The sequence below is a fragment of the Lipotes vexillifer genome, unplaced genomic scaffold (genome assembly GCF_000442215.2).
Source record: "Lipotes vexillifer unplaced genomic scaffold, Lipotes_vexillifer_v1.1 scaffold853, whole genome shotgun sequence".
Taxonomy (NCBI): Eukaryota; Metazoa; Chordata; class Mammalia; order Artiodactyla; family Lipotidae; genus Lipotes; species Lipotes vexillifer.
Window position 1 is genome coordinate 2172145 of NW_006792734.1, and position 25221 is coordinate 2197365.

Here is a 25221-nt window from a genome sequence, read left to right on the forward strand (position 1 = left end):
CAGTGTTTTTGCTCAGCTCTTGCCACTCTACACTTTCCACAGCTTGTTAGTTTAAACATATATTTGTTTTCTCCAGGGTTTGCCCAGTGTCAGGGTCTGAGAGTTTCCAGCCTGTATATGAAATTAGCTCTCCCTTAAGACTCTCGGAGATTATGTTGGTAACTATCCCAATTCCCACTATCTTTGTAGTAATGTTCCCCTTAGAGTCCCTGGTGTCTTCTCCAGCTAGCTGTCCTTATCTGTAGCATCTTAATCTATCTGCCCTATTCAAATAACTATTTGAAACCGGAAAGGGAATGGTTACAATCCTTTTTTTCGCCTGGAGGCTCCTTAGCAGATGCTTAACTTTACCCACCCTATTTCTTCTCAGCCACTTTCAAGTCAAGCATGTAGACAAAAATAAGAAGTAAATACATTAAAAAGTTCTTTTACATACTTCTTCCATAACATTGGGTATTTACTTGCCTTACATCTATAGACTCAAAAGGGACGCCTCCAAAGGTTCATTCTAGCAAAGGAAAAAGTTTCTCTTCACCAGACACCCTGCCGTGTGATTTCCTACCAGTGGCCTCCCTTGAATCCGTTCCTGTTCAGCTAGCCCCCAGTTGATGCCTAGGGATCACCTTTTGTTGAGCCAACCTGGGTTAGAAATAACAGGAATAGGGCTTTTCACAGAACTTGGTTGGAATTCTCTTTACATCACCAAGTAGGGAAAAGGTGGCGCTGTGTGAAGCAGCCGCAGACCATGGGGTGGAGGTAGGGGATGTCAAGGGTGGAAGGCGTCCGGCCATCTGCACTGTGAATGGGCTGGTACGAGTGCCTGGCACCACGCCAGGCGCTGAGGTAGAGTAGGAAGGACCAAGACTGACAGGTCCTCCTGGAAGGGACCGAGCCCGGAGCTGGGCAAAAGGGGAGCCATCGCGTTAACGCTTCTTGAAGGACTGACGGTGAGCACGAGTGACAAGTCACAGCGTGACTCATTACAAGATACATCCGTATCTTTACCGCATACTCTAGTTCCGCATGGAGACTGACCCTTTGCCGTGTTGTCTTCTGTCTCTAGGGATTTCGGTTGAGTCACTCAGTCCCCGGGGCCTCTATGGAGGCGGAACTACTGTGTCAGGGGTCGTGGTTTTCAGGGAGAAGTCGTAGTCGGAGTGACAAGAGGGCGGGCAGTAGGCGGGACTTCCGGCCCACGGTTCCGTCAGCTGCCTTTCCCAGGCGTCTCCCCGCAACCCCCTCAACTTCCCTTGTCCGTGACGCGGCGCCCGGGAGAAATTCGACGGGACAGGGACCGGGGGAGCGTGAGCTGCAGGTGAGGACTCGGTGTGTGCCTACACTTGCGGCTCTATTTGAGAGGAGGAACTGTGGCGCTGGGGCCGCGGGGAGACTGACTGAAAGAAGAGTGGGTCAGTGACAGCGAAGGGAGTGTGAGGCTGGGGCTGCAAGGCTACTGTGACCCAGGGGCACTGACAACGAGGGGACTGTGACTGAGACGCAGCTGCTCGCGAGGGGTCTGCGACCCGCAGCAGTGAATGCTGAGGGACTCTGACCTCGGAGAACACGAGGCAGAGGCTGCGAGGGGACTATGACCGAGGAAGTATGAAGCAGTGACAGCAGGGAACTGTGACCAAGGACCAACGACTCGGAGGAGACCGATCGATGGATAGTAACTGTGAGGGGACTCTGACCTAAGGGAACATGAAGCAGCGGCTGCAGAGGGATTCCGACCAACGAGCAGTAACTTTGAGGGGCTGAGTTGGAGAAGACTGTGGGATCTGTGACTGGACAGGGTACTGTAGCATGGTATTTGGGTACGGGGTGTGGTGACTGGGTGGAGAAGGTCTTAGTGGGAAACACTGGTTTGGGACTTATCAGACAGACCCGAGTTTAATTTTATGGACAGCCTTCTTGTGGCTGGGAGGCTCACCTCACCACTGAGCTACAGTTTCTTCCTCCGTGAATGGGAAGTTTGGGCTAGATTAATGTTTCCTAAACTGTGGCTTCCATCCTGTGATTGGGCTGTGAAGTCTATTTAGTGGATGGAACCTGAAATTCAAAAAAAGAATAGACTAGAAATTTTCAGTGTGTTCGCAGAGTAAGAGTATTATTTCATGAAACGTGTTTCAGTTATGTGTGTGTGAGATTATGATGTAAAATGGATTTCATGTATCTTAAAATGTAGTAAAAAAAAGTTGGAAAAACATTGGACCAGATTATTTCTGAGTTTTCTTTCTGGTCTAAAATGGGAAGACATTTAGACTTGGGGACTGCAGCACTGCCTCTGGGGTCATTTGTGTCTGCTGAATGAGATGATTCTTTCTGACTTACCCTGCTTTGCAACGTCCCTTTGAAAACCAGTATAATGGCCTTATTGATAAAGAATGAACTTTTATTCCTTCCTCAGCCTATGATTTCTTCTCCCATAAACAGGTGAGGTTTTATTTTTCTTGGGGAATCTCCTCTTTGGATATGTGATCCCTTAAGGAGAATGATCTAGTCAGATAGAGCCTTGGATTCAGAAGTCCCTGGTTACTTTATCTGATGTTAACACTGACTTACTCTGTGTCTCTGGGAAGAATTATTGCTTTCTCTTGCTTTAGATTTTCTATGGCAGAGGTAACTGTTCTTCTGGTTAAATGGCCCTTTAAGAATCTGAAATATATGCATACTCACCAAATTTAGTGTACAGTCTCATGGAGTTTGTAAACCACCTGACCTCATTCATGATTTTCCTGTGGGAGCTGAATAACCTCTTCATGTTATAAACTCTCATGAGGATTAATTTATGAAATAGTCATAGAAAAAGCAAGCATAATAATTTGCTATTATTTTTAATGATGGATAAGGACAGAATATCTAGTTATAATTGTAATTTTCTTATGCTTTTCTTTCCAAGTATTTGCGTAACTCTCATCTGAAACCAGATCTTCTGGCTTTTCTACTAATAGAGGTAATTCCTTCTACTGAATCAAACAGAAATAGGTCTGTCTTACACTAACATTTGTGTTACCCTAAAATAGACTGAAAAGAATAAATTTTTCTAAAAGTCATGATTTGGGGGGAATTTTTTCTGTTAGAGAAACCCTGAAATCAGAGTACTTCCCAATCATCACTGAACTGAGAGTTCCTTTTTACTCAACATTGTCGCTGCATCTACATCTTTTACCTATGTTATCACTACATAAGTCACATTAGAAAACCAATAGGCAGAAATAGAGACACAAATGTAGAGAACAAACGTATGGACTTCCACCAAGCGGGGAAAGGTGGGGGCTGGGATGAATTGGGAGATTGGGATTGACATATATATACACTAATATGTATAAAACAGATAACTAATGAGAACCTGCTGTATAGCACAGGGAACTCTACTTCACTTCTCTGTACAGTAGAAACTGACACAACATTGTAAAACAACTATACCACAATTAAAAAACAAAAAAAGAAAGAAAAGAGAAAACAATAGGAAGGAGAGTGTAAGAGCAGGGCTCAGCCCTCCTGCTTATATGTCCAGAGGGTAACTTCTAGCACTTTCTCTTTCCTAATCTTAAACCTTTCTGTTTCTAGTCCTAAAGTTCCCTTTTCACAATATTCCTGTCAAATGGGTACCTGGACATGTGTATGAAGTATGATTTGTTTTGTCAATTGTTTATGACAAAATTTAAATTCTAACTCCCTTCCTCTATAATTCAGTCAGTAAATTTAGGGAATATACATTTTTTACATACGTTATTTTGCAGTGTATGCCAGGGCGCCATTCCAGAAGAAAAAAAAAAGAGTGAGTCTCTAGTATATATTTGGCACTGTGTTTGGTTCGTTTACATACATTATCTCATTAATATAAATAATTGTATTGACTGTATTTTACTGTTTGCAAACCAGATTAGTAGATAGATATATAGCAGGGTTGTGTTTTGGTTTTTTGTTTGTTTGTTGTCTTTTTTCAGTCTTTTTTCTCCCTTTCTTTTGGTAACTCTCTTGTTGAAAGTTATGTTAGTTTGAAGTTTTCTATGTTTGGACTAGAATGATTGGCAGCGGAACCCATGGATCTGCTAGGCTGTTATATATCACATTCACAACTATTTGCAAACCAGTTTGAAGTGAGGGCTGCTAAAAATAATGACTTATAGGGCTTCCTTGGTGGCGCAGTGGTTGGGAGTCCGCCTGCCGATGCAGGGGACACGGGTTTGTGCCCCGGTCCGGGAAGATCCCACATGCCGCAGAGCAGCTGGGCCCATGAGCCTGCGCGTCCGGAGCCTGTGCTCCGCAGCGGGAGAGGCCACAACAGTGAGAGGCCTGCGTACCGCAAAAAAAAAAAAAAAGACTTATAGTCTTTGCTATATATTAGAGAACAAAATGAGTGTATGGCACTTAACAGAAAACGGTTGTTTTTTTATCTACGTAGAATTACCTCAGATGTGATTACGTTTGTTTGTTTATTTTTTGGCCCCTAGGTCTTAATCTTTTTTGTGCCGTGGACCCCTTTGTCAGTATGGTGAAACCTTGTTGACTCCTTTTTTGGAATAATGTTTTTATTGCAAAAAAATACATAGAATTATAAAGGAAACAAATTATTTTGAAATATAGTTATAAAAATATTTTTTAAATGTGTGATATAGCACATGTAGTTTTTATTAACATAGTAAAAAAAGTTTACTGTCTATCAGTGGGTCTTATAGCTATGATAATTTTTAAATGATCGTGTGTTTAAACAGTATTTCAAGATATTTGTAACGAGTGTAATATTATATGAAAATATCTATGATTTCTATTGGTGACAAAGTCTATTCTACTAAGTGTACTATTACTGTTGTGGCTTACGTTCATAATTGAAGGAATGGTGAATTTGCCAGAGGCTAGTGAAAATAAAGATATAATTTTTTTGGTCCAAATCCAAGACTCCCTGAATCTGTCGTAGACCCTGCCTTAGAGATATAAGTTCCATAACCCACTCTAGGAAGAGCAAAATCTAAACACAGGGTTTACTCACTGATTCTTCTAGTAGAATAGTGGCAGAGCAAAATCATTCAACTGTAAGAGATATTACAAGTGTCCCTTGTGGTTTTTAGGATAATCTCTTTCCTGAAATATCCTACTGTGTGGTCAGGCCCAAGAAGAAACTTTATTTTGGTCCAGGACTAACCCAGGGTCTGGCACAGAGTAAGTGCCCACTCAGTGTTTGTTGAATAAGGGTTTCTCTGGAGAAATTAGAGGGAAGAGATCAAGTTCAGAGCTAAGATCTTAGATGTGGCAATTTACAGGTCCCCAATATTGAGGAATAACATTGAGCTCTGATTTAAAACTAATCATCTGTGCAGATCATGTTGTGAAATCACTTTTACATTTAGAACTTCCCAAATCAGGCATTCTTTTGACTTATTCTATACAGTGTGGTGATATATACAGGTTAGTGACATAAACTGTAGAAATCCTGTATCAGAAAGTTATGGTACAGTTTCTTGAAATAATTCTATTCCTAGCACTGTCTTCCACTTTAGAACTGTTTGCATAATCTAGGTAGAATTCACTACCAAGTTATTGATAAAACTGATCCTGTTTTCATCTAGAATAGAGTTGGCAAACTTTTTAGGTAAAGGGCCAGATAGTAAATATTCAGCTTTGCAGGTCATACAGTCTCTGTTGCAACTACTCAACTCTGCAGTTGTAGCACAAAAGTGTCCATAGACCACTTTTCATTCATTCATCAGTGAATGAGCGTGGCTGTGTTCCAGTAAAACCTTAATTACAGAAACAGGCAGTGGACCATTTTTGGCTTGTGAGCTGCTCTAGGAGTTCTGCTGGTTCTTGAATCCAGTCCCTCCTCCCCACTATGGGTTAGACATATCCTCCCTCAGGCTTCAAAGGTCTTTACACAAGGGGTGATGTGACTGCACTGTTATCTGTGGGAAGGCCTGAATGTACAGCAGATGACATGATTAATACCAACAGTATTTGATTCACTTTAACCTAGGGGTTCACAGAGCTTGCCTCTTAGAGTACTACTTTATTAAGCTCCACAAAGGTAGAAGCTGATAAAGATCCCAAGTACAAAGTATGCTTGCTCACTCAGCTTTGGAACTGGACATTGGTATGCCAGTAGAAAATTACTGAGCATAGGGTTTTACTGAGGAAGATAATTGTAGGCCCAGAGACAGGGGAAGCAGGAATAGAATGCAAAGGAAAAATTCATGATTCCTCTTTTTACAGATAGTTCCCTGTAGTAATCAGTCAAATTTGAATTAGGTTTAAGAGTATACATGATTGCAACTTCTACTATTTAGGTTGTTGCATAGCTTAGGAAGCAGAGTCCACCTCCTCTTTCACCCTGGGGTGCTTACTAAATCTACCAACAATAAGGAAGTAGAATAGAGAGGATTGGGTGGGAGTTTCTAAAACTGCGCTTGTTGGAGACCTTCATCTTTAAAACACAAGCATATGCATACCAGCGCCCAGATTTTGTCTCCTTCAAGATATTCACGTTGGAAAGACACTTGATTAGATTTATCCTCAGTATCTCCTCCCTGTCACCCCTCGCTGCTGACACACATTTCTACTTCTGTGTACTTCCTTAATAGCAAAGTTAATCCATCCAAGCAGGCATCTATTGGAACATTAAAGAACAAGGCAAGCAGTGTATACTGGGAGGTTAGTCAGCAGAAATGGAGCCAGATTTTGTGAATCTGGATAAAAATCACAGGAACAGATACCACATTCTGTATCTTGAAAGCAATTTGGAGACACTAAGGCACTTAATAGGCAGGGTTATGGTAGTGATGGTGGTGGTGTGGGTATTTATGTCCATATTTAGAATCTGAGCTTGAATGGAGAATTTGACTAAGATAAGGTGACTTATCTCGGGACTGAATATGTAGCAGTGTTGGAAAGATCAGGCCTTACAAATGCTGCATTCTGGCTGCCAGCTCCCTTTTTCTCTTTTGTTATAGCTTCTTTTGACATAGAAACTTTTGGGGAGGATAAACTGCTAAGGAAATAGGAAGTTTTGGCCCACCCTAATGGGCTCATAAGTGAGACTGTGTATTCTATCTCCAACTGCTTTCATTTTGACTCATCCCAGCTTAATTAATGTGGGTGCTGTGGCTGGAAGCCAGGCTCCACCTGCAAATCATTGGGCAATCTCCTGCTCCCCAGCCCCATTTTGATCTTGTACTGTATTGGCTCTGAGGAGGTGTCATCTTTTCCCAACCCTATTACCCACTGGACAGACAGATATTAAGGCAGCCTGTGTTTGTGTGTGTGTGTATGTGTTCCCTCTGGAATGTAGATATTTAAAGTCTCCTTTTCCAGGGTCATCACTCACTTTTACTTGAATAGTATTGGTTGATTGCAAAGGGGCAGTTATCATAAATGGAGAGTTGGGAAGTATTGTTCCTCATTGTTGGAGGTATTCAGTGGTTACTGGGCAATTTTGAGTATTGTAAAGGTGGTGTGATTTTAGGTCAAGCTAAGTCTCAGTATAGTGAACTAAAAAGCCAACATATATTTGCAACCCTCAGTATGCTCTCATCCTCCCACATACCTTTTCTCAGTAGCAAATTTGATGTGTCCTAGCAGACATCTATTGGAACTTTAGGGAAGCTGGGGGTAATTTTTTTCATCAATTTAGGCACTAATTATTAAATTTTTATATATACTTTCATAGTGTATAAGTTAGTAGATGTGAGGAACATGGGGGTGGTTCTAAGAAAGCCAGTGAAAAATGAAAAAATTGAGAGACCTATAAAGTCAAAGTTTAAAAATTAGTAATAGTTCTAGAGGAAAGGTGTGAGGGTTAATCTCTTTATAATTTCTGAATTCTTTTAGGGTCACTATTATGGAATGACTGTGATCTTGGTGTTTTCCATCTCCTAAGAAAGTGGAGAAGGTATAGAAGTGTTTTGCATTATAAAACAAAAAGAATTAGATGTGTTTGTTCTAAATCCAGAGGATCTTAAGACTTCAGTTTAAGTCTGATGTGTAATGTTCAGTTTAAAGTATAGCATAAGGGACCTCCCTGGTGGCACAGCTGTTAAGAATCCGCCTGCCAATGCAGGGGATACGGGTTCGAGCCCTGGTCCGGGAAGACCCCACATGTCGCGGAGCACCTAAGCCCGAGCGCCACAACTACTGAGCCTGCATGCCACAGCTACTGAAGCCCACACGCCTAGAGCCTGTGCTCTGCAACAAAGAGAAGCCACCGCAAAGAGAAGCCCGCACAGCGCAACAAAGAGAAAGCCCCGCGCAGCAACAAAGACCCAACACAGCCAATAAATAAATTAATTGATTTTAAAAAAGAGTATAGTATAAAATACAATATATGACACAAAAGTCATCTTTGGAAAATAGAAGAACTGTAAGCAGACAAGAAAAAATACTTTTGACAGGATGAGAGCTTTGTTTTGCCATCTTTGATACACTTATAAATTGACAAGTACTTGACCTCTTTCCATCAAAACAAAATACTAACGTGAGTAGTGCTTTTCAAAATTTCAAAGGAGTTTTTCCACTTATTACATTTATTCAAATAGTTATTGAGCACCTACTTTGTGCTAGGGCTCATTGCCAAGTATTGAATGCATTAATTATGATTTTGTGGTTCTAAGTGATAAAAAACCAAGCTTAACTGGGCTTAAGCAAAATGGGGAATGTATTGGTTGACACAGTTAGGCAGTTCAGGATCTGGCTTCTCTCCATCATCAGCATTGCTTTCTCTGTGTGACTATTTTGAGAAAGACTCTCTTCCTGGTTATAGGATGACCACTAGATTGTTATAGGATGGTTCCTAGAGTCAGGTCTCCAGGCTTGAATTCACAAAGAAAGAAGTGATAATCTTTGTCCAAGAATTCCTATCTGGCGAGTCCTGAGATTCACTCTGATTGGACTATCTTAGGTCACCAATCACTGCCCTTCCCACCTCCCTCCTCCCCCAGTCTGTGGCCTGAGAGAGTGATGTGCTGATTGGTTCAGGTTAGGCACGTGGCATCTGACGGTATGGCTAAGGGTGAAGATCACACAGACCGAATGATACTGAGTGTCCGAATGAAAATGGGCTCTTTTCAGAGCAGGAGAATTGAACGGTGGAAAGAAGCAACATCAGGGAGTTTGTTTTCTAATCTCTCATTTGCACTCACCATAACTTAGAGTTAAGGTACTAGGTGGAGCTAGATTTTTTTTTTTTTTTGTCCAGGCTGAGAGGCTTGTGGGATCTTAGTTCCCTGACCAGGGATCGAACCCATGCCCCCTGCAGTGGAAGTGCGAGTCCTAACCACTGGACTGCCAGGGAATTCCCTGGGAGGAGCTAGAATAAAGTCCTCGTTTATATGATATGATTCCTGGTCTATTGCACCCTCTACTCTTCTACTCTGGCCCAAACCAAAATAAACCCCTGGAATTCCTAAGTATTCTGTCAGCAATATGCCCAGTGAGAAGGAGCCCAGTCTTTGTGAAAGATGAAATTAAATTCCTGCTTGGCACAGTGTAGTGCATGGCCAGAGTGCAGTAAGTGGTTTTGTTTAAATTCATGTATGACCATTTTATATACTAGGCAGCATATAATAAGTAAATAAATACGAGGCAGTGTTGTTGTTAAGTACACAGATCCTAGAGCCAGAATGCCTTGGTTCAAATCCTGGTTTTGCCCTGTCCTAGGTGTGTGACCTCAGTCAAGTCATTTAACCCAGCTGTGCCTCAATTTCCTCATCTGCAAAATAGAGCAAATAATATTATCTACCGCGTAAGATTGTTGTGAGAATTAAGTTATTTAATATATGCAAAAGGTTTATAACTTTCTGGCACAAAGGAAGTACTATGTAAATGTTAGCTATAATTTTTATCATCACTATTATCATAATCTTTGGGACTGTGATAGAGAAATGTGGATTATGTGATAGTACAATGAAACAGGTTTACATCTGATTGAATACCCTAATCATTAAGAATTCTAAATATATTTTTCTATCCTGTTTTCTAAAGAGAAACTCTCCTGTGTTTTATATTGTACTAACCTAGAGTATTAAGAGTGGATCTCAATGAGGAGAGAGGGATCTAGTGGTATGTCACATTGGTGTATGGTCACATATATCTATCCTGATCAATACTTTCAGCACTAACATGGATGGAGACATAAAAACCATGCTTTTCAAGTTTATAGGTTACATAAAATTGTGAATGCTAATGTGATAGATGGCAGTCATGATTTGAAATTATTTTAAGATTAGAACAAACAAAAAGATCAACCATGATGGACTTTACAGGATTATGACTAATAAAATGAATGAAGGTATTTCTACACAACCTCTCCTTGAATGTCCTGGTATGCCAAAATGAAATGCCCCCGAGGTAACTCAGCCCCTTTTCAGATAACTCTTCATTCCTAAAAAGGTTTTTATTATGTTTAGTTAAAGTTTGTGTCTGTGCATCTTCCAACTAGTGATGCATTTTCTATTATCTGGACTTTCACAGAATAAGTGTCTGCCCTATCCAACATAACAGGCATTCAAATATTTAGAGATAGTTATTAGGTACCTTCTTGTATAGTACAGTGTACATTTTGTTGTATACCACAGTAGTTAAGGGTGTGTAGTCTGCAGCCAGGCTGACTGAATTTGATTCCTAGCTTCGCCACTTACTAGCTGTGTGATCTTATTTTCTGTGCCTCAGTTTCAATAGTGATAATATGTCTGTGTCAAAGGGTTGTGAATGTTAAGAGAGTTTTTTGGGGTTTTTAAATTTTTATTTATTTTTGGCTTCATTGGGTCTTCGTTGCCACGCGCGGGCTTTCTCTAGTTACGGTGAGCGGGGGCTACTCTTCGTTGCGGTGCGCGGGCTTCTCATTGCAGCGGCTTCTCTTGTTGCGGAGCACAGGCTCTAGGCGCACGGGCTTCAGTAGTTGTGGCATGTGGGCTCAGTAGTTGTGGCTTCCGGGCTCTAGAGCGCAGGCTCAGTAGTTGTGGCGCACGGGCTTAGTTGCTCCGTGGCATGTGGGATCTTCCCGGACCAGGGTTCGAACCCGTGTCCCCTGCATTGGCAGGCAGATTCTTAACCACTGCACCACCAGGGAAGCCCCTAGAGTTTTAATATTTTTAAAGTTTTTAGACATACAGGTGTTATATAAATGCTGACAGTAGTAGTAGTAGTAGTAGTAGTAGTAGTAGTAGTAGTAATAGTGGTGTTTCTTCATCATAGCTTAACATCAGACTCTAGAAGAGTTCTTGCTATAATCGTAATTTTTTTTTTTGAATTAGTGTCTGTTGGGCAAGGATGTTCAATTGTTAAATTATTTTTTTTTAAGGTTTGTTTATTATTTATTTATTTTACTTTTGGCTGCGTCGGGTCTTAGTTGCGGCATGCGGGATCTTCGTTGAGGCAGGCGGGATCTTTTGCTGCGGTGCGCCGGCTTCACTCTAGTTGTGGCGTGCGGGTTTTCTCTTCTCTGGTTGTGGCGCGCAGGCTCCAGAGCGCGTGGGCTCTGTACTTTGCAGCACACAGGCTCTCTAGTTGAGGCACGGGAGCTCGTTGTGACGCACTGGCTTAGTTGACCCGCGGCATGTGGGATCTTGGTTCCCTGACCAGGGATCGAACCCACGTCCCCTGTATTGGAAGGTGGATTCTTCACCACTGGACCAGCAGGGAAGTTCCACAGCAGTGATTCTTAAATGGGATAAGGATAAGATGGGGAGATGGAGCATACTTCATGTTTTATCATACTTTTATATTAAAAGTACATTTTTTATAGTAGTAATCATGGGTGAAAACTTGACAAAATCTTCTTGGCTATAGGGGATACACAGAAGATAGACTTTAAGGCAGATGATGGCAACTACTGCTACTATGAAATAATAATAGTAGCTAATGTTTACAAGCACATACTGTGTGCCAGACGCTGAGCTAAGGCTTTACATGGATTATTCCATTTAAACCACATTTGTTAGATGATGAAACTAAGACTTGGAGAGATAAAGGAATTTGTCCAAATTTTCATGGCTAGTTAGTGGTAGAAATGGGATTCATTTTTAGGTAGTATGATTTAGGGGCTGACCTCTATTTAATCACTACAGTATGCTAACGGAGTGAGGTTAAAGATTTTTACTTTTCTCAAAATGGAGCATGGATTAAAAATATGGAGAAACACTGCCTTAGACATTTGGTTAGAGGTATTTATATAAACCAGACGGAGAGATTTTGTTGAAGAATGTATGTACTCAACTGAAATTCAGGTAAAATATGTTAGTATTACTATTATTTACCAATGGGCTTTGCAATGTGTCAGTACTAATACTACTAATAATGGTTGCCTTGATTCTTTGTTCATGAATTTTACATTAGCTTTAAATAGCTAGTCAGATAACTCCTTTCTCCTCCCTTGAGTTCTCATTGTGATATTTTATATTTTTTGTATGATTTTTTTAATCTAGTGGAATAGATCCAGTGTCACAATATCTAGTGACTCCAGATATCAATTTGACTTTAAAATATCTTTAAAACTACAAGGGCTGTATTTAGCACCTTTGCTTCTTTCTAGTATGATGATATCTACCATGTATTTGGCTGGTTAAGTTGAATTATGCAAGATGGTTCAGTACTTCAAGAATTAAACAGTTAAAAAGCAAAGTAGAATTTATGTTATGTATATTTTACCACAGTGTAAACAAAACAAAAAAGCAAAGCAAAGTCAGAGTAGGGAGGGAGAGATGGATTATAAAGTGGTATGAGGAAACTTGAGAGTGAGGGATATGTTTTTTAATTTTGATGATTTCACAGGTATATAATGTTAACACTCATTAAATTATACACTTTTAAATGTATGGTTTATTGTATGTCAATTATAGTTCATTCAGTAGAGCTGTAAAGATATTATAGCACACATAATCCCCGCCCCCAATACACACACAGAGCAAACACTTCTGAGAAGTTCCTATAAACATGTCTTTGGATGTGTTAAGTATTTTTCTATTAAACTTTAAGGAATTTTAACTTGAAGTCATAGAAAGTAACTGGTGAGAATATGACATGACATTTATTCCCTTTTTATTTTGGCATCCTTAAAACTCTGTTTTGTATCATGAATGAAAAGTACAGGTGACTTAAGCACCACCTATTTGTAATGTCAGAAGAGAGACGAGCAGAGAATTAAAGAATTCTTTATTGCTTATGTTAAAAGCTTATCAGGAAATCCTAGCAAAACTTTTCCAGTAGGAAAGATCTGTACAGCTGACAAATCAGGCAGCTTTGGAATCAGGCCAATAGCGGTGTCAGTTCTATTTGATTGGTGCTGGGACCTTGTTTACCTTTAAGTGACTGTGACCTTTTATTCCACTGCTCAGGTAGGCTGGTCTGACTTAAGTTTGCAAAAACTTCAGGAACCCATGCCGTGGAAAGAATGTTCTTGATTGAGGGAAGCAGCAGTAACGATGAGACAGCTTCTTTAAAAAAATCTGTGAATTTCTGGGAGACAGCATCCTGGCTTTCTCATTTACTAGCTGTGTGATCTCTGGATAGGTTGCTTAACCTCCCTGATCCTTAGTTTTCTCACTTGTAAATTGGGACTAAAAATACCTGCTTCTCAGGTTATATGGGTTAAATAGAATAATGTATATAAAGTACCTAGCACAGTGCCTGGCACTGGTAATATTGAAAAAAAAAGTCATTATTATGAATTTGCTGTCATTATCTTACTTTCTTGCAACACATTTAGATTCCTAAAACATACTTCTTGGAATATATGTATCATCTACACCGATTCAAAGATTTAGGAAGGAGAGGAAATCTGTTTCTAGAGACCCCAAAAGACAACCTTAGATGAGGGCCTATCTGTGTAGAAAATGGTTATTGAACAATTTTTTTTTTTTTTTTTTTTTTTTGCGGTCCGTGGCCCTCTCACTGTTGTGGCCTCTCCCGCCGCAGAGCACAGGCTCCGGACCCGCAGGCTCAGCGGCCATGGCTCACGGGCCCAGCCGCTCCGCGGCATGTGGGATCTTCCCGGACCGGGGCACGAACCCGTGCCCCCTGCATTGGCAGGTGGACTCTCAACCACTGCGCCACCAGGGAAGCCCTGTTTTACCTTTTTATATGTAATATAATATACACATTTTTTCCTTTTTTTTTTTTTTTTTTGCTGAGATTAAGTTGCAGAGATCATAACCCTTTATCCCTAGATACTTCAGCATAAAAAAAACAATGACAGGCATCTGGTGGCAGGGTCTGGGGAAGGGGCGGCAGGCGCCATGTTGGGCCACGAAGGTGGCGAGAAGAAGCCCCTGAAGCAGCCCAAGAAGCAAGCCAAGGAGATGGACGAGGTAGATAAGGCATTCAAGCAGAAACAGAAGGAGGAGCAAAAGAAACTCGAGGAGCTAAAAGCGAAGGCCGCGGGGAAAGGCCCCCTGGCCACAGGTGGAATTAAGAAATCTGGCAAAAAGTAAGCTGTTCCTTGTGCCTGAGGCATTGATGATCCTTAGTTCCATTCCTGTTTAAACATCTGGATTAAACATCTGGATTCCCTGCCATAACATCTGTTGCCACCTATAGCTAGAATGAAGTGTTGTCTTGAATGGAACCTATTGTACATTTAAGAATAAACTTTTGTAAAAAAAAAAAAAACAACAAAAAAGAAAGAAAAACAATGACAGTCTTTTGCATAACAGTATAATGATCAACTTAAGGAAGTTTATTTTAACATTGATATATATTATTATCTGATACAGAATCCATATTTTAATTTTACTGATTGTCCTAATAACTATCCTTTATAACAATTTCTCCCCCAATCTAGAATTATGCATTACATTTAGTTGTCATTTCTTTGGTCTCTTTTAACCTGGAACAGTCCCTCAGCCTTTCATTGTTTTTCATGATAGACATGTTTTTGAAGAATACAGCCTTGTTGTTTTGTAGAATGTCCTTTAGTTGAGGTTTGTCTGATTGTTCCTCATAAACCCATACAGGTTATGCATTTTTGGCAGATGATGTGTCCTCAGTGCCTCACATCAGGAGGCATTATTGGTGATGTTAATTAGCTTTAATTACTTAGCTGAGAGATTTTTTTCACTTTTTTTTTTTTACATTATTAATAGTGTACATTTTAAAATTTTATTTATTTTTTTTATACAGCAGGTTCTTATTAGTTATCCATTTTATACATATTGGTGTATATATGTCAATCCCAATCTCCCAATTCAGATTTTTTTCACTTTAAAGGTAACTCTTTTTACTTTGTAATTAATAAGTCATTGATGGGGAGATATTTACTTTGAAACTATTCCTAAACAAACTTTCCCCCAATGGTTTTGCAATCCTAAGGAGCATTTTTTATCATAAACTTGTGGTTTCCTCACCTTGATTGAAGGCTTCTTGAGAAAATAACTTTTACTTTTAAAATTATGTTATAATACCTTGTGTACAATAAATGCTCAATATTATTGACTGCCTGACCTTGAGCTACCTGACACCAGATTGCTGATTATATTTCTCATAATGGATTTTGTCTACCTACTCTGAGAATTTAGCAAATATTTGCAGCGAAGTCCTGTTGTATGCAAATTAGAAACAGTCATTAACTGAACTGATTAGGCATTTGTAGCAGCCCTCTCAGACCAGTGAGATGGGAGTAGTAAATCTGACCTCTGGATATTTCAAAAGAATAATTAATAACAATAATGAAGAAAATCTCTGATCATCATCACTGGAAAAACTTGTTAAATATACAGTACCCTCCTTTCATTTTATTTTAATTTGTGATGAAAAGACATTTTAATTTTAATTGAATATGTGATGAAAGGAAGTTTCTGGGTGGTGTTCATCTTTCACTTTAGATTCTGACATTTTTTCATACCAGCCTAATACTTAGCCATGACTCATGGGGTGTTTCTTTCAGTCTCTAAGAATTAGGTTAGGTTTCTTGTAGATTTTATCACATTGCCACTTGGAATTTAACCAGAGGAAAGAAAGAAAGGCACAATTGCGATTGTTTAGATAAACATGTATTCTGGAGGGCTTATTAGAGGCAGTGAGGCAGAGTAGAAAGTCCTCATTCTGTCTAGTATTTTGTTTTGTTTTCTGCTTCTGCTCTAAGGATCTTTTTTCCACCTTTCACTGTACCACATCTTGGGCAGAGATGGCAGTTGATCATTGAAGTTCCTCTATCTCCAATTTCTGGCTGATATCTAAAATTTCATCATTATCAAGAAATTAATTTATTTGTGCAAATTATGTTACCTAAGAAAAATGCAGATATCCTTGTAGGGGATTGGAGGTGTAGCACAAGCCAACATCTAAACATGAAACATCAAATATTCAGAACTTTTCTGTAATAGTTGCTAGACACTTTCTGCTAAATGAGACAATAATAAGTTTTTCCTTGGGGGAAGGAGAAGCCTGGGTGGGGTTTTAGTAGTTGGGGACTCTGAGCAAGCTTAAGGTGCTAAGACTCTGAAAGAGGGAGGGGAAATGAATTGAAAAAGGAAGAGGAAAGACATTTAAAAGATACAAGTACACTTACTCTACAATTTTCATAGCTCTCATCCTGGAGGAGTGGTCTCTGAAATATGCAGAGCATTTAGAGGTAAGAAATCCATGCTTTGTTAAACCAGGAATCGCTGGTGGCCGTCCTTTTAAAAAAAAAGGCTCTTTTCTCCGTCTCTACCAAAGACATACCTTTCACATTTCCTTGCACCTGTCATACTTCTAGGTGTCCTAGAGATATGATGTAAGAGTAGTGGAAAGTCTGTATAACTAACTTTCTCAGCCAAGTTCTTCCAGGTTTTTGCATGCAGTCAGGATATGAAATTAGCAGTTGGTATACAGGCTGTATCGGTTGGGAAATAATTTACAAGGTCCAGGTGATTAATTGTGCCATTGTTCCACAGAGAGGCATTTCAGAGTTTCTACTAGAGCCTGGGTTTTGTGAAGCTTTGCTGTTTTTGCCAGATGCAATTGGTTCATCTTTGTGAAATGTGTGCTATGGAATTGATACTAAGTGCCTCCATATTAACATCTCTGAAATACTGGTGACAGGCTTTTCCCACCCCAATGAGACAAAAATTCTTTTTCACTTTCTATCACCAGTTAGAAGAAGATGGATGCACAGAATTCAGCCAAAGTCAACATGAGGAAGAGGAGGAAAGAGATACCTGGACCCAATGGGGCAGCAGAGGATGATGGAATTCCTTCAAAAATGCCACGTTGTGCAATTGTAAGTAAGGAAGAGATTTCTTTGTTGAACACTTAACCTGGCAGGAGGAGGGTAGAAACTGATATAACACTGACAATATCAACATTACAAGTCTTCTTAAATAATGGAAAGAATGAATAGTAAGTGTGAATAGTAACTTTCCACCAGTTGTTGGAACTCTTATGCAGATTATAATTCACAGCTCAGTTGTAAGAGCTTTACACTGGAATTGAAAAAAGAATGTTAGGAAAATTTGGAGGTTGTACATATATTAAGCAAAATATCAAATTCAAACTAATGAAGTAGAGAAATTGTAGCTCCAGGCAGTGATCTGATCTTAGCATCATCTCATGGTGTTTAGTTTTCTGTGTCTTACTGTCTCTTCTCTCATATCACTCCTCCACTCTATTACTGGTTATATCTTAGATGAGAACCTTTTTCTATTACTGCCTACCTTATGTTCCTTTATCTCTGGGATGATATCTTTGTATTTCCTAACCACTTCCAAGCCTTTGATGAAAGACCCCATTCCAAATGGCTCATCCTGTCTCAGGTTGGTACTTTTCCTGAAGCTTCCCCTAAAAAAAAATATGTCAAAGAATATTTATACACATTTGGAGTTATTATTGATATATAGTGTTGTTATGAAATCCATGTTTTAAAATCCCAGTGACAGAATTATATGTTTCTGTATGTTTTGTACCTATATTGACCATTAGCCATTGATCCAACTGCAGTTCCCACTGGTTACTTTTGGAGCTTCATAACCCAAAAGGAAAAACATTTCTACTCAGACACAATTACTAGTTGTTCTAAACCAATATTCTATCTTGAGCAATAAAAGCAACTGGACTCCACAAATAGTAGGTATATGCTTCAGGCCTGATATTGATGATTATGTTGGGGGCAAGTGTATTAGTTTTCTATTGCTGTTGTAACAAATTACCACAAATTTAATGGCCTAAAACAATACAGGTATATTATCTTACAGTTCTAGGGGTCACAAGACTGAAATGGGTCTTAAAAGGCTAAAATCAAGTGTTGTTAGGGCTGGAGGTTCTAGGGGAAAAACTGTTTCCTTGCCTTTTCCAGCTTCTAGAAGTTGCCCGTATTGCTTTGCTCAGGGGCCAGCCAGCAATCACAACACTCTGACCACTGCTTCTGTCATCACATCTCCTTCTGATTCTGAATCTCCTGCCTCCTTCATTCACTTGTAAAGACCCTTGTAATTACATTGGACATACTTGGCTAATCCAGGATAATCTGTCTATCTCAAAATCCTTTAATCACATTTGCAAAGCCCCTTTTGCCATGTAACATAGTCACAGGTTCTAGAAAATAAGATGTAGACATCCTTAGGGGGTCATTATTCTTTACAGCAAGTAAACTCAGAAAATGACGCAGCAGTCAACAAAACAGGGCTTTTTTTTGGGCTGCTTTGGGTCTTTATTGCTGCACGTGGGCTTTCTCTGGTTGCAGTGAGCAGGGGCTACTCTTAGATGTGGTACACGGGCTTCTCATTGTGGTGACTTTTCTTGTTTCGGAGCACGGGCTCTAGGCGCGCGGGCTTCAGTAGCTGTGGCTCACGGGCTCTAGAGCTCAGGCTGTAGTTGTGGCGTACAGGCTTAGTTGCTCCGTGGCATGTGGGATCTTCCTGGACCAGGGATTGAACCCATGTCCCCTGCATTGGCAGGCGGATTCTTAACCAGTGTGCCACCAGGGAAGTCCCTAACAGGGCATTTTTAATTTCTGAATGTTTCTTAGAGAATTCAGGTTAAGGGGATGGTGGTGGGCACCAATTCAGCACTCTCATTTGGAGTAGGGACAAGTTATAACCAAGAAGGTAATACTCTGAGCCAATCACCATAGCCACGAATAGACCAACGAAGGCCAATCTTAGTGGAATGGGCTCTGAGAAGACTTAAATTTCTTGGTTCTTAGAATCTGAGGAATTTCAATGCTTTAAGTTACTCTGCTTCATATATATTCATGTCACAGATCAGTTAAGTGTCTTTCTACCTATTTCACATTCCTCTTTGGTACACACTGGCTATTTAACATGGGCTAATGGTCAAAGATTCACTCACCCAACAGGCTAGACTGACTCTAATGAAGAGTGTCTGCTAAATAAACTTGTGTGTCATCTCCACTGTACACATGTGCTTTCTATCTCTGAATCCCTTTCAACTCTGTAGCAAAAACGAACAAGGTTTTTTTCTTTTTTTTATGATAGCTTTACTGAGATCATAAATCCACCCATTTAAACTGTACAATTCAATGGTTTTTAATATAGTCACAGAGTTGTGCTACCATCACCACAGCCAGTTTTAGAATATTTTTATCATCCCCAAAAGAAGCCCCATACCCATTAGCAGTCACTCCCCATTTTCTCCCAACCTCCTCAAGTATTTGGTAGCTGGGTTGGTAGGTCAGGATAAAATGGATGAAGGGAGAGAAAAGAGTTAAGGAGGAAAAATTAAGGGATAACTTTATGGCTAGTTTGTCTATAAGTATAAAGAATTCACTGAAACAGATGTTTCTAAAGGTAAAATCAAAAGGATCACAGAAATATTTATAAAGAATAGACATTTAGCCTATCTTAATATTTGTCATATGTATGAATAAGTCACAGAGTACTTAAACTCTGAGGTTAATTGGCCGAAGTTGTGCTTATGGAGATAGATCTTATAATCTCATTTCAAACTATATATATTGAGAACCTCTGTGTGTCATTTGCTATGCATTGAGATGCAAAGATGAAAAGGTGGCCTTTTCCTTAAGAAGCTCATAGACAAATAGGGGAAAGAGACAAATAATTAGGATACAGTATGAAAAGGGCCAAATAGAAGTAAGTTAGAGGTACAGTGACCCTCTAGAGGAGCAACAAATTAACTTTGACCGACGGGTGGGGACAGTGGTTTTGGAAAAGCTTCATTGAGGAGATTATTTCAGAGTTGAACTTTGAAGGCTAAATAGGAATTCAAGAAATGGACAAGAGATAGAGTACAACTTCAGAAGTGTGAAAAAATAGTATGTTTAGCAAACTACAAGTAACATTACTGGAGCTTAAAGTTCAGAATAAGAATCTGCAGGGCTTCCCTGGTGGCGCAGTGGTTGAGAGTCTGCCTGCCGATGCAGGGGACACGGGTTCGTGCCCCGGTCCGGGAAGATCCCACATGCCGCGGAGCGGCTGGGCCCGTGAGCCATGGCCGCTGAGCCTGTGCTTCCAGAGCCTGTGCTCCGCAACGGGAGAGGCCACAACAGTGAGAGGCCCACGTACCGCAAAAAAAAAAAAAAAAAAAGAATCTGCAATAGATAAGGTAAAGCAAGGGCCTGCTCATGAAGCATCTTGTATGCTGTGCTAAGGAATTTGAACTTTATCCTATAGGTAATATGATCAGATATACAATTTAGAAGATCATCCTGATTGCTTTGGAAAGGAACAGTTGAAACAGGGATAGACAGAAGCCACAGGACTAGTTGTGAGATTATTGTAATGATCCAGGTTAGAAGTGATGAAGGATTAAACTAAGGCAGTAGATACAGAGAGGACAAGATAAATTTTAAGTTTTTTTTTTTTTTTTTTTTTTTTTTTAAAATTTTCAAGTCTTCTTAAAATATTGTCTTCTAAAAGTACTGTATACATTACATGCTTGAAGAAATATGACAAATTTAAAATTTCCTAATAAGTTGTACAGAGTAAAGTGTTCCCATTTAAACTCACTCCCCTGCATCGGCAGGCGGACTCTCAACCCCTGCGCCACCGGGGAAGCCCAAATTTTAAGTTTTTAAGAAGTGAAATAGACAATTCTTGGAAATTATCAGGGTGCAGAGGATGAGAGGTGTTAAGGATGACTGCTAGGTTTCAGCCTTAGGTAGTTTGTGTAGATGGGGTGCTTCTCATTCAGATGAAAAATACAGGAAGAAGAGCTGTTTTAGGAGGAAGGCGATGAGTTTAGTACACGTTCAACTTAGAAGGTCTATGAGGCATCCAAATAGTAGTTAAATAGGTGAGCTCATTGTTTACATCCATTGAAATGGCCACAGGAATCAGGGAGAATGATTGTCTTTCTTTTTCTTTCTGCTCTGTTCCTTATCCCTTCTTTCTCATACCACCTGGTATTCCTCTTGAATCTAGAGCCTTTTTCCTGGCACTATTGAAATAATTTGGAACTCAGGAGGGCATGTTACCATTTGTGCAGAATGTTTGGGTAAATGGGAAATGTTTCTCTGTGCCATTATGAAACTTTTTGCTGAAAAATGTTTACGAATCCTTGGAAATAGAATACATACTGGGAAGCCAATATCAAGTTCTAGTATTATATTATTTGAGTTACTTCCTCTTTCCTATTAGTAAGGCCACCAGAATCTCTTCTTCTCTTTCACTAGAATTTTGAGGAGTAGTGAGTTAATATATGTGAACATTATCAGGAGAAAGTTTTTTTTGTTTGTTTGTTTTTTTTGGCGGTACGCGGGCCTCTCACTGTTGTGACCTCTCCCGTTGTGGAGCACAGGCTCCGGACACGCAGGCTCATCGACCATGGCTCACGGGCCCAGCCGCTTTGCGGCATGTGGGATCTTCCCGGACTGGGGCACGAACCCGTGTCCCCTGCATCGGCAGGCGGACTCTCAACCACTGCGCCACCAGGGAAGCCCAGGAGAAGGTTTTTATGGAAGCAATATTGCATTCAGAAGTTCATTCATAATTTGGGAGATGATGATCATTATAAGCTTTGAGTTTTAATTATAATGGTATTAGTTATAATTTGCATAGACTTAGAAACTTTATATAGCATTTAGAAGCTAACCTTTTAGATTAATACAATTTGGTTAATTTTGTTGGTATAATGAAACCTGTGTTCCATAGAATGGAAGAGAAAATGAGCTAATGTAGATTTGTTGAGTGCCTACTCATATGTGTAACATTGTACTAGTTACTTTGCATATGCTATTTTATTTAATCCTCATAGCAACCTTATGGAGCAGGTATTACTATCTTCCATTTTTTAAGAAATTACTTAATTACTTAATTAATTTATTTTTGGCTGCATTGGGTCTTCGTTGCTGCGCGCCAGCTTTCTCTGGTTGTGGTGTGCGGGCTTCTCATTGCGGTAGCTTCTCTTGTTGTGGAGCACAGGATCTAGGTATGCGGGCTTCAGTAGTTGTGGCACACGGGCTCTAGGCACACGAGCTTCACTAGTTGTGGCACTCGGGATCAGTAGTTGTGGCTTGCGGGCTCTAGAGCTCAGGCTCAGTAGTTGTGGCGCACGGGCCTAGTTGCTCTGCAGCATGTGGTATCTTCTCGGACCAGGACTTGAGCCTGTGTCCCTTGCATTGGCAGGAGGATTCTTAACCACTATGCCACTAAGGAAGTCTCATCTTCCATTTTAAAGCAGGTGAAATGAAAGCTGTAGAAGCTTGCTGTGATTTCACAGCTATGAAGTGATAGAGCTGGGATTTAGATCTAAGTTTTTTTCAAGTCCTAAACCCTTGCCCTTTCATTTATACTTTGCTACCAGAAAGTCAAAAGACTTGAAAGCAGTATTATTCCATAGGATTCCTTTGAGGTTAAAATGAAGGAGGTTTGTTTTAGGAGAACACAGGTAGAAATACTTAGTCCTACTTTTATATAAACATCAGCTTTTAGAGACAATGTTCTCTAACTGAGAAGAGAATAATAGGGTGTTTTAAAAAATACGACTCATTCTAACTGGAGGCAGCTCTAGAGAGTTAAAGATTTTGCTGATCTGTTTTGGCTGAAGAACCTTAGGTTTCATTCTCTATACATAGGAGGAATCGATTCAGCACAAATTCTAGCCAGGAGGGACAGTTGCATTTGCCTTCTGCCTTGGAATGTGCACAGTATACAAGGAAGATTGAAGAAACAGAGTTATGAAAGATAGGATACATAATGTATCTCTTAAAATTGCGATAAAATTCACATACATAAAGTTTAATCATTTTAAAGTGTACAATTCAGTGGTTTTTTTTTTTTTTTTTTTTTTCCTTGCGTTATGCGGGCCTCTCACTGTTGTGGCCTCTCCCATTTGCGGAGCACAGGCTCCGGACGCGCAGGCCCAGCGGCCATGGCTCACGGGCCCAGCCGCTCCGCGGCATGTGGGATCCTCCCGAAACGGGGCACGAACCCGCGTCCCCTGCATCGGCAGGCGGACTCCCAAGCACTGCGCCACCAGGGAAGCCCAATTCAGTGGTTTTAATACTGAAAATTCACACTGTTGTACAACCATCACCACTATCTAATTCCAGAACATTTTTATCACCACAAAAAGAAACCCTGTACCTATTAGCAGTCATTCCGTCATTGCCCCCTTCCCTCTACTTCCTGGCAACTGCTAATCTACTTTCTCTCTCTAGGGATTTGCCTATTCTGGACATTTCATATAATCACACAATGCGTGGCCTTTTATGTCTGGCTTTTATTTATTTATTTATTAAAATATGTATGTATTTATTTATTTTGGCTACGCAAGGTCTTAGTTGTGGCACGTGGGATCTTTTAGTTGCAGAACGCGGGATGTTTTAGTTGCTGGCTCTTAGATGTGCCATGCGGGCTCTTAGGTGCGCCATGCATGTGGGATATAGTTTCCTGACCAGGGATCGAACCCGGGCCCCCTGCATTGGGAGCACAGAGTCTTACCCACTGGACCACCATGGAAGTCTCTGGCTTCTTTTATTTAGCCCAGTGTTTTCAAGGTCCATCCAGGTGGTAGTGTTTAGTAATACTTCATTCCTTTTTATAGGTGAATCCATATAGACATACTACTTCATTCATCAGTTGTTGGACATTTGGATTATTTCCGCTTTTTGGCTATTGTGAATAATGTTCTATTATTCATGTACAAGGTTTTTTTTAAAGATATGTTTTCAGTTCTCTTGCTTATATACCTAGGAGTGTAATTTCTAGGTCATATATATCCTTTGTTTAACATTTTGAAGAGCTGTTTTCCAAAGCTGTGTGCTAGTTTACATTCACAGCAGTGAACACAGGTTTCAATTTCTCCACATCCTTGCATCACTGTTGTTGCCTGTCTTTTTGCTTTTAGCCATCCTAGACGATGTGAAGCAGGGTCTCATTGTGGTTTTGATTTGCATTTCCATAATGCCTAATATTGTTGAGCACCTTTTCATGTGTTTTTTGGCCATTAGTATATCTTTTTTGAGAAATGTCTGGATACCTCTTTTTCCTTAATTCATCTCTTCCCTCTTCTGCCTCCCTTCCATTCACCAGGACCTAACCCTAGATCTTTCAGTTTCTGTTAATTCTTTGTTTTTCTTCCTGTACCCATTAACTTGGCCTTCTAAAGATTAAAGTTTCTAGCTTGATCTGGGCTGAATATAGTGCTCAGGAGTTCCATTAATCATTTGCTGATGCTCAAATATATACATTTCCCACAACAGCTATTCTAAATATTTTGTACTTTCCTCAAGTTTTCAGTCTCATTCCAAAGTCCCTGTTCTTTATAGGGAACTTCACTTTCTTCTTTGCTCTACTGAGAAAATTGATGGCATCAGAATGTAAGTTTATATACATCCTTCTTCCTTTACATCCAATATTATCCTTTTATCACCTTTCCTTTCTTCTGCTTTCAGAAAAATGTGATCCTAATTACTTATAGGGCCAACAGCTTCCTCTCTGCTCTCCTTTGAGGCCATTCCCTTGTCATTTTTCTAGACCCTTCCTTAATTATCTGTTTTTTTCCTTCTCTTGATATTTTCAATCTCTTCGGCTCCTTTTCCTTTGTCTTAGACATGTACAGATATCCTCAACTTTTAAGAAAACCTGCTACTTGATCCTTCTGTCCCCTCTAGGTACCTTTCTGTTTTTCTCATTCCCTTTATGGCTATACATCTCTAATGAGAGATCATTACTAATCTGTTTCCTTGACTTCCAATTTTCTTAAAGGCACTGGTGTTCTGACTTTCACTAATATATTCTAGGAGGTCTCCAAGAGTCATTTGAATCTCCAGATTCAAAGACTGTCAGTTCTCATTTTCTTTGATCTCCACTCCTTTTTAAAAAACTTCTCTATTCCTGC

At 40.0% G+C, this 25221-nt stretch overlaps 1 protein-coding gene across 1 annotated transcript in view; it reads left to right on the plus strand.

Moving 5' to 3' along the window:
• The first annotated feature begins 1256 nt into the window (after positions 1 to 1256).
• The window catches only part of PCYT1A (phosphate cytidylyltransferase 1A, choline), a 39374-nt gene continuing 15409 nt past the window's right edge, over positions 1257 to 25221 (plus strand). Inside the window, exons 1-2 of the mRNA XM_007465874.1 lie at positions 1257 to 1315; positions 17059 to 17185. Of these exons, the coding sequence (XP_007465936.1) occupies positions 17069 to 17185 (117 nt within the window). The 5' untranslated portion in view covers positions 1257 to 1315; positions 17059 to 17068. The remainder of the gene's footprint in view (positions 1316 to 17058; positions 17186 to 25221) is intronic.